The following is a 14,660-nucleotide window of genomic DNA, read 5'->3' as shown; positions in this document are numbered from 1 at the left end:
CTGTATGTCAGAAGAATGACAAGGCCTGTATCAAACGAAAGTGAACTTCAATGACAGATTTGGGTGTATTCTGGCAGGCTTTGGCTCATAGAAAGAGTTGTAGAAATAAATTTCTTTTAGCTGGAAGGTTGTAGATCTTTATGAAGTAATATTCATACACAAAACTCAAATAGAGGAATAATTCACCAGTGTCTCTTAAAAATCAATAGTAAACATTTTCATACACAGCTAGTGGAATATAAATGGGAAGTATTTTTCTGGAGGGCATTTAATAATATGTTTCAAAGTTTTTTATCGTTTATATCCCTTGACCCCGTAATTTCATGTTTAAAAAATTTACCTAGGAAAATATTCAAAAGTATAGGCCAAATATTTTTTATACCAGCAAAAAATTGGGAACAACATAAATATCCAGTGGTAGGAGATTATCTAAATAAATTATGGTATAATCCATATGGTTAATAACTATATATGGCTTTAGATAAATTTTAGATAAATATTTTTAAATGAAGAAGCATTTATTAGAACATAGTTAGAATGAAACCAACTTTGATAGTAAACGTAATGTACGGATAAAAAACTAGAAGAAGATACACCAAAATTTTTATAGTGGAATTATGGGTGTTTTAAAATAATTTCTAAAATACGTTTATCTGCAATAAACATAACTGGAAAAAAATAATCTTTTTTTCAAATACCAACATGTAAGAGAGTTTCTAATAGGCTATGTACGAGTCAAAGAATTTAGTAATAATATTTTTATGTGTATGTATATAAATATTTATACATATAAATTTTAATCATTTGTTTTTCCTAGTAGTTTCTTTTAAGTATGCTACTCTTTGTTAAAGATACTAGTTTTTGTTTTCCCCAAAGCTGTGTTTGTTTATCTTCTCAGACCTCAAATACAGATTTTGAATGTTATTTTTCAAAGAGTACCAAGTGGTTGGTTAGTCGAAATGAAGGAACATATAGCTCGTGACCATTTTTCCTTTCCCGTCAACCTCAGCTTTTATCATACAATTTCTTTTTATCACTTTGGTCAAGAGGTGGGGCAGAAGATTTTGAGCTAGGGTACCGCTCAGAGATAATTCATTTCTGCCTTCCGTCTTACAGCCTCTCACACACCCGAGGGATCCAGGATTGGAAAGGCCGACTTCTCCCACCTTGTTGTTGGGTCAGCTTTCTCCTCCTGTGTCGCTGCGTGGCACAGACACAGGTACCCTCTGCTCTTATTCCTTCAGGTCTTTGTACCTGAGTATACTGTTAGTCCTTCTTATGAAGAAAAGATTATAGAAATATGGCCTTTTATTACAAATGACATGAACGTGGGATGGATGGGAAAGCATTCTCTATTGATTGCTTTAGAACTGCATTAACTCAGAAGGATGTGAAAACTGTAGTTCAGCATTCATGGAAAGTTATTTATTTTTTTTCAGTATGCTACGATTTTTGCTTTGTGTTATCGAAATGAAGAGAGATTTGGGAGTTAACTGCTTTTCATTTGGGCCTAACGGTTTACATACTATCAATCTCAAAGGATTCTGTAAGAGAAAAGACTCCTTTTCCTTAGGAAATTAGAGAAAATTTTGAATAATTAAGTTTAGAAAATTTTGTAAATTAAAAAAAATTAAAGAATATAGTTACATGTGCAATTTATTTTCAAAATTTCTTGTTTTGTGGATATCATCTTTTCCCAATGATTAATATGAACAGCAAGGTAAATTTTAAATATATATTATTTAAAAATTTCTTTTTATATTAGTATCCATTAATGGATTGAATACTTTATGGATATTAACTAATGACTGCCCACTGACAAATTTTATTTTCACATAGCTTTCTCTGGCAACATCATACACTAGAAGACTATTTCTAAAATTTTAATATACATAGAATTTTGGGGGATTAAAAATACAAGTGTCTAGGCTCCAACTTAAGAGACTTTTATTCAACACATCTTGCATGGGTCATTGGAATGTACGATGTTAACCAATCTGCAGTGTTAACCTCAGTAATTGTTTAGCAGATGGTGCATGGGATACACTTTGGGAAACACTCTGGTAGAGTCTTGTTGTAATTAAAGAGAATGCAAGAACTTTTTAATACTTGTATGCATATCAGAACATATATTTTCAGTTTCTTTAAATGAAGATATTTATATTTTTTCAGAATTTCAAAGACACAGAATTCTTGTGTTTTGAATTGATAGTTTTAAAAGTATGTCAGTAATTTGGGATGGTACCAATTCTGCCTAACATTTGTATATGTATGTTGAACATTTTGAGCTATATTGACTGGGGCAATAGGACCCAGCATATTCAATCTATTGGTAGGTTTTGAAAAAACTCTCTCTGTATTTTTTAATAATTATGGCAGTAATCACTATGGGCATAAATAGCTTTATCAGAGATATGGAAATGTTATCCATTTCTTATATAAATCACACTCAGTCTACGAGCTTTAGGTGCTTAAAGGAGTTGATAAACACACCCCCCCCCCCATACACACACAGATATACACACATACCTCTTAATCCTGGGTAGGTTCCTATAGGCTGACATTTTAATTTTTCTTTAGACAGAAATACTCCTGTTGCAAAGTTTTAATGCAAAACATATTTCTCTTCTTATTCTAGACATGAGCAGTCAAGAAGTGACTTATTCCTCCTTGAGATTTCTTCAGGCTCCTTCACAGTCACAAAATCGATTGAGGCCTGGCAGTACTCAAAGGCCTGGGAAAGATGATGACAAAGGTATATGTTTTAAGCATCTAGATACACCCATCTTTTATGGATTCTCAAACTTTAGAGTTTTGAAGAAAGTGTTCCTATCTGTACTTTAGGTTCTCAGATGTTAATATGAAATCATAACTGTGTAGACTAGTAGAACGAGATTGATTTTTTAAAGTTTGTGAGAACAGAGAAATTAATGAATTCTTTTAAATTTAAGAAGCTAATAGAATGTTTTCATTCAAATTTGTTTAAGAGGAATTCATGAGGCCTTTAAAAGTAAAGGACAGAGCCAGCCAAGACGACCTTGCACTGCTTTGGCCGTCTAGGTTTGGTTTCCGGGCATGGAGCCACATCATTCATCTGTCAGTAGCCATGCTGTGGTGGCAGCTCACACAGAAGAACTAGAAGGACTTGCAATAGAATATACAACTAAGTACAGGGGCTTTGGAGAGTAAAAAGAAAGAGAGAGAGGAAGATTGGCAACCGAAGTTAGGTCAGAGCAAATGTTTCCAAAAAAAATAAAAGGTAAAGGACAGACTAGAGTCTCAAGAAAAGATTTCATTCACTAGACAAATAAAGTCTTTAACGAATGAGACATGAAAAATGTGCCTTAGAAACAATGTTTTTATTCACAGAAATGATATTTTAAGTGTCTTAAATGCTTACGAAACCTAATGGCAATGAAGTAACAAAAATGTTCAAACCAAAAGGAGCAGTCTAACTTTTCTTTCTCTCTCTCCTCAAATATTGTCACAAACTCTAAATTGAGAATAACTTTTACTTGTTTAATCTAGTGACAGAGATTCAACCTTCAGAAACTGAAGACCTCAAAATTAGGAGGATAAATAGAGTAACAAACAGAACTGATGGAAAAGAAAGTTGATTGCTAGAAACTCCTTTAAGGATGAACCCAAATCACATTTGCAGCTTCAGAATAGCCTCTATTGGCCACCAATTTCTCAGGAATATTGACTGCTTTGTCCTTGCTCTTCATGATTGTGATCACAGGAAGGAGTATACATGTCAGTGTAGATCCTTATAAACGTGTATTGTGTCTGTTGTTATCTGTGCTGTTATAAGGGATGTACTTTTAAAATCCTATAGGACTGTTCTTGTGTGTAACATTTCTACAATGAGTGTATGTCAGTCGTAAATTGAAAACTTTAAAACTGTAATTACGAGATCACAAATTTAAATCAATTTGCATGATATATTTTTGAAAAATTTTTAGAGAAGATTATCTTTTTGTTCCAAATGTTGTCCTAGGTTAAGGTGAGTAGTGGGCCAGACTACTCCTAACGATTATCTTCTTCCTTCTTTATTTCAAGAGTTTTCAGTACCCTGGCATCTCTTGGTAGTGACTCTTGGGATCCTCTGTTTACTTCTTTTGGTGACGGTCATAGTGTTGGGGACAAACAGTGAGTAATTGAACTGTATCCTTCAAGTCTGAGTAATAGCAGTAACCACTAATTATGCCGATATTAACCATGCTCCAACAATTGTTCCTTGGCTATAATCAGGCAATGTCCCAGGTGGCTCTTTTTTTGTGATTTTTCCTTAGACACGTCACAATGTCATTTTCATTTTACTTACCTCTTCCAATGTCTTCATCTTTAATGATCTTTCTCATTCTGTGTAATACACGGTAACATTCTTTCTGATACAGGACTTAGTAATATTCTGCCCTCTGACTTTAGATGATTGTGAATCTTGGCTAATCATTCTTTTAAAAACAGCTCTTCAAAAGAAATTATGGAGGCTTGCCCGGTGGCACAGCAGTTAAGTTCGAGTGTTCTGCTTTGGCAGCCCGGAGTTCGCCGGTTTGGATCTGGGGTGCGGACCTTTGCACTGCTTGTCAGGTCATGCTGTGGCAGGCGTCCCACATATAAAGTCGAGGAAGGTGGTCATGGATGTTAACTCAGGGCCAGTCTTCCTCAGCAAAAAGAGGAGGAATGGTGGCAGATGTTAGCTCAGAGCTAATCTTCGTCAAAAAAAAAAAAAGAAAGAAAGAAATTATGAGTTTCCCTTGATGTTTTCGAAGTATACAATAAAGAAATAATTTAGTAAAAAGAGTGATTCTACACATGGATGTTAGATGATCTTGAATTCAACCTTTGTCTTTTATTTGAATTCCTTGACATCTTTAGAGAAAATTACTCTTATGATTCACTCAGATAAAATTACATATTTAGATCTTCCTCCTTTTTCTTCTCTGGATGTTCCATCTAGTCCAATAATACTGGGGCTGTTTCTTCATGTTTCTTAGTGCAGCTTTTCATACTCAGAAGATGTGTTGCTAAAGGTTGATTGACTGATTTTTACTTTTGTATTTATTTGTAAATGATGTGCTAACTGTTAACAAGAAACTAAACTGAACGATCAGGGGTTACCATTATAATTTTATTCAGATATCTTATTTTATTTATGCTATGCTTAAGTTGCTAATAGTGAGAAATTTGATGTGTCAATTCCTGTGGGCAGTTCATTGAGGTGTTACTTTCTAAATGTCAAATTCCTAATTAAAGTAATGAAATGAGTTGGTTGTCAAAGTGAGACTTTTTCTCTTGTATTAAATTTCAACATTTAAACATTATGAGTACTGTTTTGTGTTATATCTATACTGTTAATTTTAGTTTTTAAGCGTATTCAAGAAAAACCTCAACAGGAGGAAATTCCACAAAACTTCAGTCAAAAGTACAACATTATACAAAAGGACAATTACCTAAAGGAGCAACTTTTGACAAATAAGACTCTAGAATATGACATTCTCAAAAATGAAAATCTTCAGCTGAAGAAGGACCTGGAGTCACTCTCTAAAGCAAAGATGAGCTGCCATCGAAAACAGGGGATCTTTTCAAAGTCTCTGCAAAATACAGGTATAGCAGAAATCATGAGTGAAAGACAGCATGATTTTTCATTATTTCTTCCCCCTCCAGAAGCTTTGAGGCCTAATAAGAGGCTGAGGATATGTGCTAGTGATGCAGGTCTACTAAACAACTCTAATTTGTGCCTCTTAGTGTGGTGTGGGTATTCGGGTTACTTGTTTCAAATATGGGATGAAGACCCCAGAAGACATGTTGGGATTAGCAGAACCTTATGGTTCCCAAAATTCAATGGCAGTTATTGCATTTCTACTCTTCCCAGAAGGTGAAATAGTATGTCAGCTCCCCTGAAAATTTGGATGATTTTGGAACTGTGGGCAAATTAGACACTCCCACTTTGTTGCTGATGTGAAATGTGGAGGCTATCAGTAAAAATATACTTAGGCTAAAATGGGCACAAAGCCTTTAATGTGGATGCTGTTGTAAAGATAATTGTGTTTGTATGTGTATTTCCATCCTGCCTTGACTTCAGAAGGTATTCAAGAATCTATTTTTTGAATTTTAATTTATTATTTTTACAACATCTTTATTGAGGTATTATTATTATGCAAAGAACTGCACATATTTAATGCATGCAATTTGATGTGTTTGGGCCTGTGCATATATCATTTAAATCATCCACAATTAGGGTAATAGACATATCCATCATCTCCAAAAGTTTCCTCATATTCCTTTATTTTTTGTGGTAAGAACAGTTAATATGAGATCTACCCTTTTAACAAGTCTTTAAGTGCACAATTCAGTATTAATAACTGTAGGCCTTATGTTGTCTGACAGATTTCTAGAGCTTATTCATCTTGCGTAATTGAAACTGTATACCCACTGAACAACAACTCTTCATTCCCCTGCTCCTACCCCTCTCCAGCCCCGGCAACCACCATTTTACGCTTCCCGTTCCTCTGAGTTTGACTATTTTTTATATCTCATATAAGTGGAATCATGCTGTATTTGTTCTTCTGTGGTTGACTTATTTCACTGTTATTAGCATAATATCCTCAAGGTTTATCTATGCTCTTGTATATGCCAGGATTTCCTTCTTTTTAAAGCTAAATAATATCCCGTCTATGTCTAAAACACATTTTCTTTATCGAATCATCCATCGATGGACATGCAGGTTGTTTCGATGTCTTTGTTAGTGTGAATAATGCTGCAGTGAATGTGGAAGTGCAGATTTCTCTTGGTTTCCAGAATATTTATTAACCTCATATTATCATTATTGATAGCAATTAAGAATTTATTTATAGAGGGATGATAAATATAATACTCTGCTTCACAAAATACCAGAGGACAAGAAGTTTAATGTTTCACCTTATACATTGCAGGCAAACTAAATGAAGACCGCTGGTCCTGTTGTGGAGTAAACTGCTATTATTTTACCACTAAAAAGGAAAGCTGGACAGGATGTCAAAAGACTTGCCAATGTTACAGATTTATCTCTTTTGAAGATAGATGATAAAGATGAACTGGTATCATGGATTGTTACATTCACTTTTATTCTCTTAGACTGTCTCTCATTCTTGGACCCAAGATATCCAGGACAGGGGGGAGTCCAGAAAAGGCACCTTCAGTTATTCTCTGTGTTGTGTCTGTTGAGTGAGCAAAAATTGCGCATCAGTCTCCCGGGAGACTCCTGCCTGCTAATAGCATATGATCTTGTTACTTATCGAGCATTCAATTCATATTATCTATCCTGATGACCACTATTATTTCTAAATTGGAAACGCCTTTGAAGGTGCAGTTTGGGTCTTTGCAATCATCTCCCTCTCTGAGAATCTGCAGGAGACCTGCTCACAGAGAAATATGCTTTTCCTTTGATGAAGTACTTAATCCTTTGGTAAATTGCAGCCTGGAACCATCAGTTATTGTTCCCTACAAACTGGCAACTAAGAACCCGGGGCAACATAGTGTCAGTAGTTACTATTAGGAATATAGGAGCCAGACTGCCTAGGGTAAAATCCAGTTCTGCCACTTACTGGCTGTCTGACCTGGGTAAATTTACCTGGGTAAATAACTCTGGGCCCCAGTTTTCCCATTGGCAAAAAGGAGATAATAATGAGGAAGATAAAAGTGATAACAGTTTTACAAATTATCTTTAGAGTGATTTTCACTGCATCTGTAGGTAACATTTACTTGTTCAATGTTCTTATATATTACATCAAGATATATATCTTTCAAAAAGAATTATATAAAGAGAAAATACAGTGACAACAATATTAAAATTTTGTTTTTAATCTCTTACTAATAAAGACTATCCACAATACAAAATGTGTTTTTATACAGAAATGTTTGCAAAAATCAGCCTGAAACTTCTGTTTATCATTTAGGAAAACAACACAAAGTTTATATGCAAATCTAATAGATACTTTAAATCAACATAAAAGAATTTATGATATCAAGTCATAAAATAACTTTTTATGTTTGTTGCAGTAAAACACAGTTAAATTTAAGCTTATATTTTAAAATACATTCTGTCATTTAATCAGATATTATGTAATATATCACTTTGATATGTACATTTTTGGAGTATAAATATTTCCAAATACTTCCCTTTTTCCGTTCACCACTTCCAATTACTGAACTCCAGCAAGGCTTTCTCTGATGAGGCTAAAGCCTCTAAGGCACATCTCTCCACATACACTTGTTGTTTTAATAAATTTGTTTTGAAGATTCCTTTTTTCGCTTAAGAATATGTAATGATCATTTTTCTACATCTGTAAGTATTTTTCTGGAGCCTGATGTTGAATAGTTTCATAAACTGTCATAAATTGTTTAATAATTCTTCTATTGTTAGATATTTAGATTTTAAATTTTTCCATGTTTTAAATAATCTATGAGACTAGCAGCCATCTTTAACATAACTAAATAATCCTGGAGAAAAGTACTTTGAAAAATGAAAACACAGAGAGTGAGAGGAGAGAAGGTTTTCTAGGAAGGAGAGATGAAGGATGATGTGAGAGAGGAGCAGAGTACTTGCCAGAGAAACAGCTGGGCCCTTTACCTGTCCTTCTTTTCATTCTTGAACAAGTTGGAATTTAGTCACATAATATGTTTTGTTTCCTTAATAGGACTTTGTTCAACCCCAGACTTATGGAGATAGCTACTGGATTGGATTCTCATACAATGAAAAGGAAAGTAAGTGGAAATGGATTGACAATGGCACGTCTCCTGGAACGTAAGTCTTTGGAATGCATCCAAACTCTGATATTGGTTTTGGCCTTGTAAGGACTGTATCTGAAAGGAATCTTCTCTTATTTTGCACAGGTTAACTCGTTTTGAAGCAGAGGTCATTGGTAAGAATAAGTAGAATGATTAAGAAAGTGTTTTAGAAAGTATTGCTAAAAAGGATGAGATGTGTACTACAGAGTTATTAACAATAATAAGACTATGGTGCAAAACACATACTCAGAAGGATGTGTTCTGAGGTACACAAAATAAAACAAAATCATAAAGTGCTATGAAGAGATTGGATCATCCTGACTTAGTCATAGTGATCCCATCGACAACCTCCAATGGATATTTTGAATATCCCCAAAATTCATTTGAAACTCCTTTAAATTATTAGTTTATATAATTTATAAATATAAATATTTGTGAATATACACACGCACATATACCTTCACCATAGTTCTTCTGTTTTGAAGTGCAATATTTTGTAAACTCTTGAGTTTACATTTAATTATTATCTGCTGTTAAACTGTTCAATGATTTATTAAAAATCTAGGTGACATATTATATTCTTTATTTGTAGAAATTCTATTTTATGTTTCCAAATCTTCTTGCTAGTTACTCATGTTTTCACACTGTCTTTTATTTCTTGAAAGACAGTAATTGTTCTTATTTTGTATTTGGTATCTGATCATTCTTGTCTTTGAAGTTTTGTGAGTCCACTCTGTTGTTTCTGCTGGCTTTTGTTCATCATGCCATTTTCTTCACAGTGTTTAGTGATTTTTGTTTCCCTTTTTGATCTGCTGTGGAAATTATTCAAGGATTGAGATGAAGGTGACTTCTTCAAGATTGGATTCCTTGGGGCACTATGAATCAGGGCCACTGATTCTAAATTCTAGATATGGGCCCTGTAAGTCTAGTTCTGGGCTGCAAACCTACAAAACATGTCATGCAGGAAATTACCTTAATGTAATTGTAGCCTCTAAGTACACTTTCAGGCCAACAATCTCAGAGGTCACAGAACAAAAAGGCTCATGAGCCAAATTAACAAGCTCAAATTGCATGATTAATTAAATCAATTTAAAACTCATTGCACTCTGCAAGGGGAAAGAAATGTATCCCATTTCTTTAGCTCTCACACTTGGGTGGGATGGGCGAGGTTGCCATCTAGGACAAGGTGCAAGTGGGTGAAAGGATCAACTGAGTCCTGGGTCATGCAATCTTCATGTGGCCTGGCTCTCTATGCTGCATACCCCTTCCCTGCTGAAGGTTTCTAGCACCAGACTTGAGGTTTGAGTAAAGGGGCCCAACAGACAGAAGGTTCTTGAGGGCAGCATGAACATTTTCTCTATTGGGAAGATGTAGGAGCATGCAAGCCGGGCCACAGCAGCAGTTTTCTAATCAACCTTAGGAGCATGGGTTTTATTTGAGTTTCTTAGGCAGAGGGCCAGAATGAGTGTCACCATTGGTTGGGGACCTTAAGATCTCATGGATGTTGAGTATCTATGTGCACTGAGTATATTTTGAGTATTATATTTAGTGTCTAAGTCGCTCTTTCTTCCTTTCACATGATCAGCACACACATGTTCTACTTACTGTATCTATACTTAACCTGTCTCATAGGTTACTTACTTATACGTACTTAACACAGCTTATGTGTTCCACCTCTGCCTCATGAGCTATTTAGTTTCATTTATCTTCCTTGTTTATTTCTCTTTATTCCTGTAGCAGATTTGAATATTCTTAAATAATAAAGCAAATGCAGACTACATGAGGGATGGTGATTTTGATGATAAGATTTTGAACTCTTAGTTGAGATTAATCTTTTTCTCTTCTGTTTAAGTCCAAGATTCAAGAAAGTTCTTCGGTGGTTTATACTGAAGATATATCCCTTTTAGGTCTTCACTCTAGGTAGCTTGTCTTCTATTTAGAATCTTGGGTGGAATTCATTATTCAGCCTACTACATCAATTAAGGGAAAAATCGACTTCAGAGCTTCACTTACCCTTCTGGGTTCCCACTTTTACTTAACCGTCAGCCTGAGTATGAATTTGTTTCTTGCCAGTTCATAAATTTATTCAAGGTTTAAATTTTTTTTATTCATCATTATTAATTGTTTCAATAGGAAGATAGTTCCGATATCTAATCCACCACTTTGCTGAGATAGAAGTCCTGCTTTTAGATATTTTTCAATTGGTTATGTTTTAGCTAATAATTATTAGCTATAGGGTAGGGAAGGAAAAGAAAGAAAATGAATAAAGACATCCATTAAACAACCTCATCTCTACCTATATTCCAATTCTATTTTTTTCTCCTTAACGTATATGCACACAAGAACTGGTTATCTTTGTCATAGAAATTCAGTTCTTTTTAATCTCTCAATTTTATTGAAAAAATTAGCATAAGAAAGCCGGTTTGCTATTTATCAAGATCCCATAGCAATATTGCAGGGTAATTTTGCCTTCTGAACAGAAATTCTTAGTGGGCAATAAAATGGAAGATTATGGGTGTGATCAATAGGCTGTTATTCTAGTTAATGAGGCAAAAGTGAAAGAAAATCTTTTAGTGATGAAGTTATGATTAACATTTCCATATTCCAGATCTTTAGGCAACAGACTTAAAAAGATTATGATTTATGTTATTGTCAGCTTCAGAATTCAACAGTCCACCATGTATGTTTTCTGTTCTACAGTAACTCTGCAATAATGAGTTTGCTTCCTGAGAGAGAAGGAAAATGTGCATTTTTAACCTCAACAAGAATAGCAAATACTGATTGCTCTGCCCCCTATAATTGCATCTGTGAGAAGAGAATTGATTGTGTTTTAAATGCCCCACTTCAACTGACACAGAAGAAAAGGTGAAATGGATTTTTGTCATTCTTTTGTTTGTTTCCTATGATAATTTGTGATTACTTACAAATTAATGTTTTTAACAGCAGGACTTGTTCCATTGTGTAAAGAGAGATGAGTTGGAAGAGGAAGAAAATGCTCTTTTGGACCATGATTTAGGAGATCAGATGCCATCTGTCTTCTTGGGGAAAAGGGGAAGATTTTGTCTTTGGAAAGCAGTTACCCCTCTCTTTAATGACCCTGCAAAATTCTCTTTCTCTTTCCCTGAACCAGCCACAGAGCCAATTAGAGAACTCTGATAAAGAGACTAGCTAGGTCTTTTCCTCATAGATAGGCTAAATCATTTCAATAGCCTCAGGCTTTGAGAGAGAGCACAATTACGAACTAAAAAGTAGTTTTCCTCCCCCGTGTCCCCCTAATCTAGATGCTTACCTCTCATTAAAAAAAAATATTGATTGATTTTACTATAATTTCAAACTTATCGAATAGTTAAAACAATCATACAAGGAGCTCTCATATAACCTTTATCCATAGTTACCATTTGTTTCTATTTTGTTTTAGCTGCACTTGGCAGTTCTCTTTCTCTCTCCTCGCTGATCCATTTGATAATAAATTGAGGACATTATGTCTCTTTGTCTAAATATTTTACAAGAACAAGGACTATGTCTTGTATAAACATAGTACAATTATCAAAATCAGGGAATTTAGCATTTCTACAGTACTATGATTTCATCTATAATCCCTATTCAAATTTTGTCAACTGCCCCCACAATGTCATTTATAGGTGTTTCTCCTCCATGTTCAGGATCATGCAATACATTTAGTTGTGATGTCACTTTAGTCTCCTTTAATCTGGGATAGTTCTTCGTGATTTCCTTGTTTTTCTTGACCTTAACATTTTAAATATTAACTTTATTGAATTATACTTTAATGCAATAAAACACATCTATTTTAAATCATGAGATCAATGGGTTTTTAACAAATGTATACACCACTTAAATATCAACAAATCAAGACATAGAACATTTTCCTCACCTCCAAAACTCTTCTCTGCTCCTCCCCACCCACCCAGTCCCAGGCAAGCAGTGCTATGTTTTCTGTCACTATCAATTAGTTTTGCCTATTATAGAATTTCCTACATCATGTGCTCTTTTGTATCTGGCTTCTTTTTGCTCAGCATGTTTTTCAAATTAGTTCATGTTCTTGCATGTATCATTAGTTCATTCTTTTTGTTACTGAGTAGCATTCCGTTGTAAAGATATAGCACAATTTGTTCATCCACCTATGGACATTTGCTGTGTTTCCAGTGTTTGGCTATTACGAATAAAACTGCCATGAACATTCATGTGCAAGTCTCTGTGTGGACATGTGTTTTAATTTCTTTTTATTAAATACCTAGGAATTTGATTGTTGAATCTTATGGTAAGTGCATGTTTAATTTTGTAAGAAACTTCTAGTTTGTTTTCCAGTGTGGTTGCATTACTTTATTTTCCCAGTAGCAACATATGAGAGTTCAAGTTGCTTCATATCATTGCCAACACTTGATATTGTCAGGCTTTTTACATTTACTCATTATGGTTGGTGTAATGGTATCTCATTGTGGTTTTTATTTTGCATTTTCCTTAAGACTAATGACATTGAGCATCTTTTCATGTGTTTATTGGCCATTTGTGTATCCTCTTTTGTGAAGTGTCTGTTTAACCTTTTGCCCATTGAAGTGTCTGTTCAATCTTTTTTGAAAATTGGGTTTGTCTGTTGTCTTACAGAGTTGTAAGAGTTCTTTATATAATTTGGATACAAATCCCTTGTTAGATACATGTATATATTGTAGGGGTCTGGAATTGGCCACCACAAGATATGTCTCTTTGGGATCAGGATTATTTGAGGCTGATTGCTTTTGATAAACTGGGACAGGGAAGGAGGCTCTGAGGAATGGAACTTGCCCTTTGTTAGGACACATTTACTTTTGTAAGGTAAATCTCTATCTGTAAAGGTGCCTCCCTCTCTGTACCAGGAAGAAGAAAGGAGATGACCTTCTCTCTAGAAACTCTTAATGCCAAAGGCAAGGACTTAAATCTGCATAATGATCTTATTCCTGTTTCTGGTAACCTCCTGTAACTGACATCCCTCCCCCTCCCAACGTTGGCATTTCCTTTAGGATTAAGCATCTTTCCTTAGGCTAGGAACTGATTGCTGCGCTCACCTGTGACCACCCAGCTCTAGACAATAGAATTGCCTCCTGCTACGCCCACCGAGATAGCAGACCCACTATCTGCTGTGCCCATCAAGTGCTGTGCCTACAGGGCAATCTTGTGACTATTGTGGGAGGGACATTTCAATCATATGTGAAACACCCTGTTTGGGGGTATATAACCACTCTGTGCACCCCACTTCTTCTGTGCCCTTTCTTCCTTTGGGAAGAAAGGCCCGGGCCATGGTTCCTCATAAAGCTTTTGTTTAATTTTCTCTTGCTATTCTGTCTCATGTGAATTTAATTCGTTCTCCGGCTAGACGAACCCACATTTGGATAGAGGAAATGTCTTCCTCCCCTACAATATCTATATGTATATATGTATTGCAAATACTTTCTTCCAGTCTATGTCTTCCTTTTTCATTTTCTTAATGGTGTCATTCAAGAAGTAGAAGTTTTAAAATTTTGATGAAGTCTGATTTATCATTTTCTTCTTTTTTTGTGCTTTTATGTCCTATCTTGCCAACCTTAAGGTCACAGAGATTTTTATCTTATGTTTGCTTCTAGAAGTTTTAAAGTTTTAACTTACATGTTTAACCTATACCCATTTCATGTTAATTTTTGTGTGTGAGAAAAAGGCTGAGGCTTACTATTATTTCATATAGACGTCCACTTTTTTGCACAGTTTGTTGAAAGGACTTCCCTATCTTCCATTGAATTACTTTGGTGCCTTTGTAGAAAATTAGTTGACCATATCTGTGCAGGTCTATTCCTGGATTCTCTGTTTTGTCTCAGTGATCTATGTGCTTATTGTTGCGGTAATACCTACTGTCTCAGTGA

The 14,660-nt window shown here is 34.9% G+C and overlaps 1 protein-coding gene across 1 annotated transcript; it reads left to right on the top strand.

Annotated features, from left to right (window-relative positions):
• The first annotated feature begins 1,061 nt into the window (after positions 1-1,061).
• On the top strand, positions 1,062-11,631 carry LOC103566902 (killer cell lectin-like receptor 2). The gene is given in 9 exon segments (XM_070619095.1): positions 1,062-1,219; positions 2,639-2,755; positions 4,063-4,152; positions 5,368-5,610; positions 6,939-7,042; positions 7,044-7,082; positions 8,682-8,788; positions 8,878-8,906; positions 11,473-11,631. Coding segments are annotated over 8 exon segments (741 nt in total). The 5' UTR covers positions 1,062-1,219; positions 2,639-2,640; the 3' UTR covers positions 11,487-11,631.
• The last annotated feature ends 3,029 nt before the right edge of the window (positions 11,632-14,660 follow it).

The sequence above is a fragment of the Equus przewalskii genome, chromosome 5 (assembly GCF_037783145.1).
Source record: "Equus przewalskii isolate Varuska chromosome 5, EquPr2, whole genome shotgun sequence".
Taxonomy (NCBI): Eukaryota; Metazoa; Chordata; class Mammalia; order Perissodactyla; family Equidae; genus Equus; species Equus przewalskii.
This window is presented reverse-complemented; position numbering and strand designations above follow the sequence as displayed.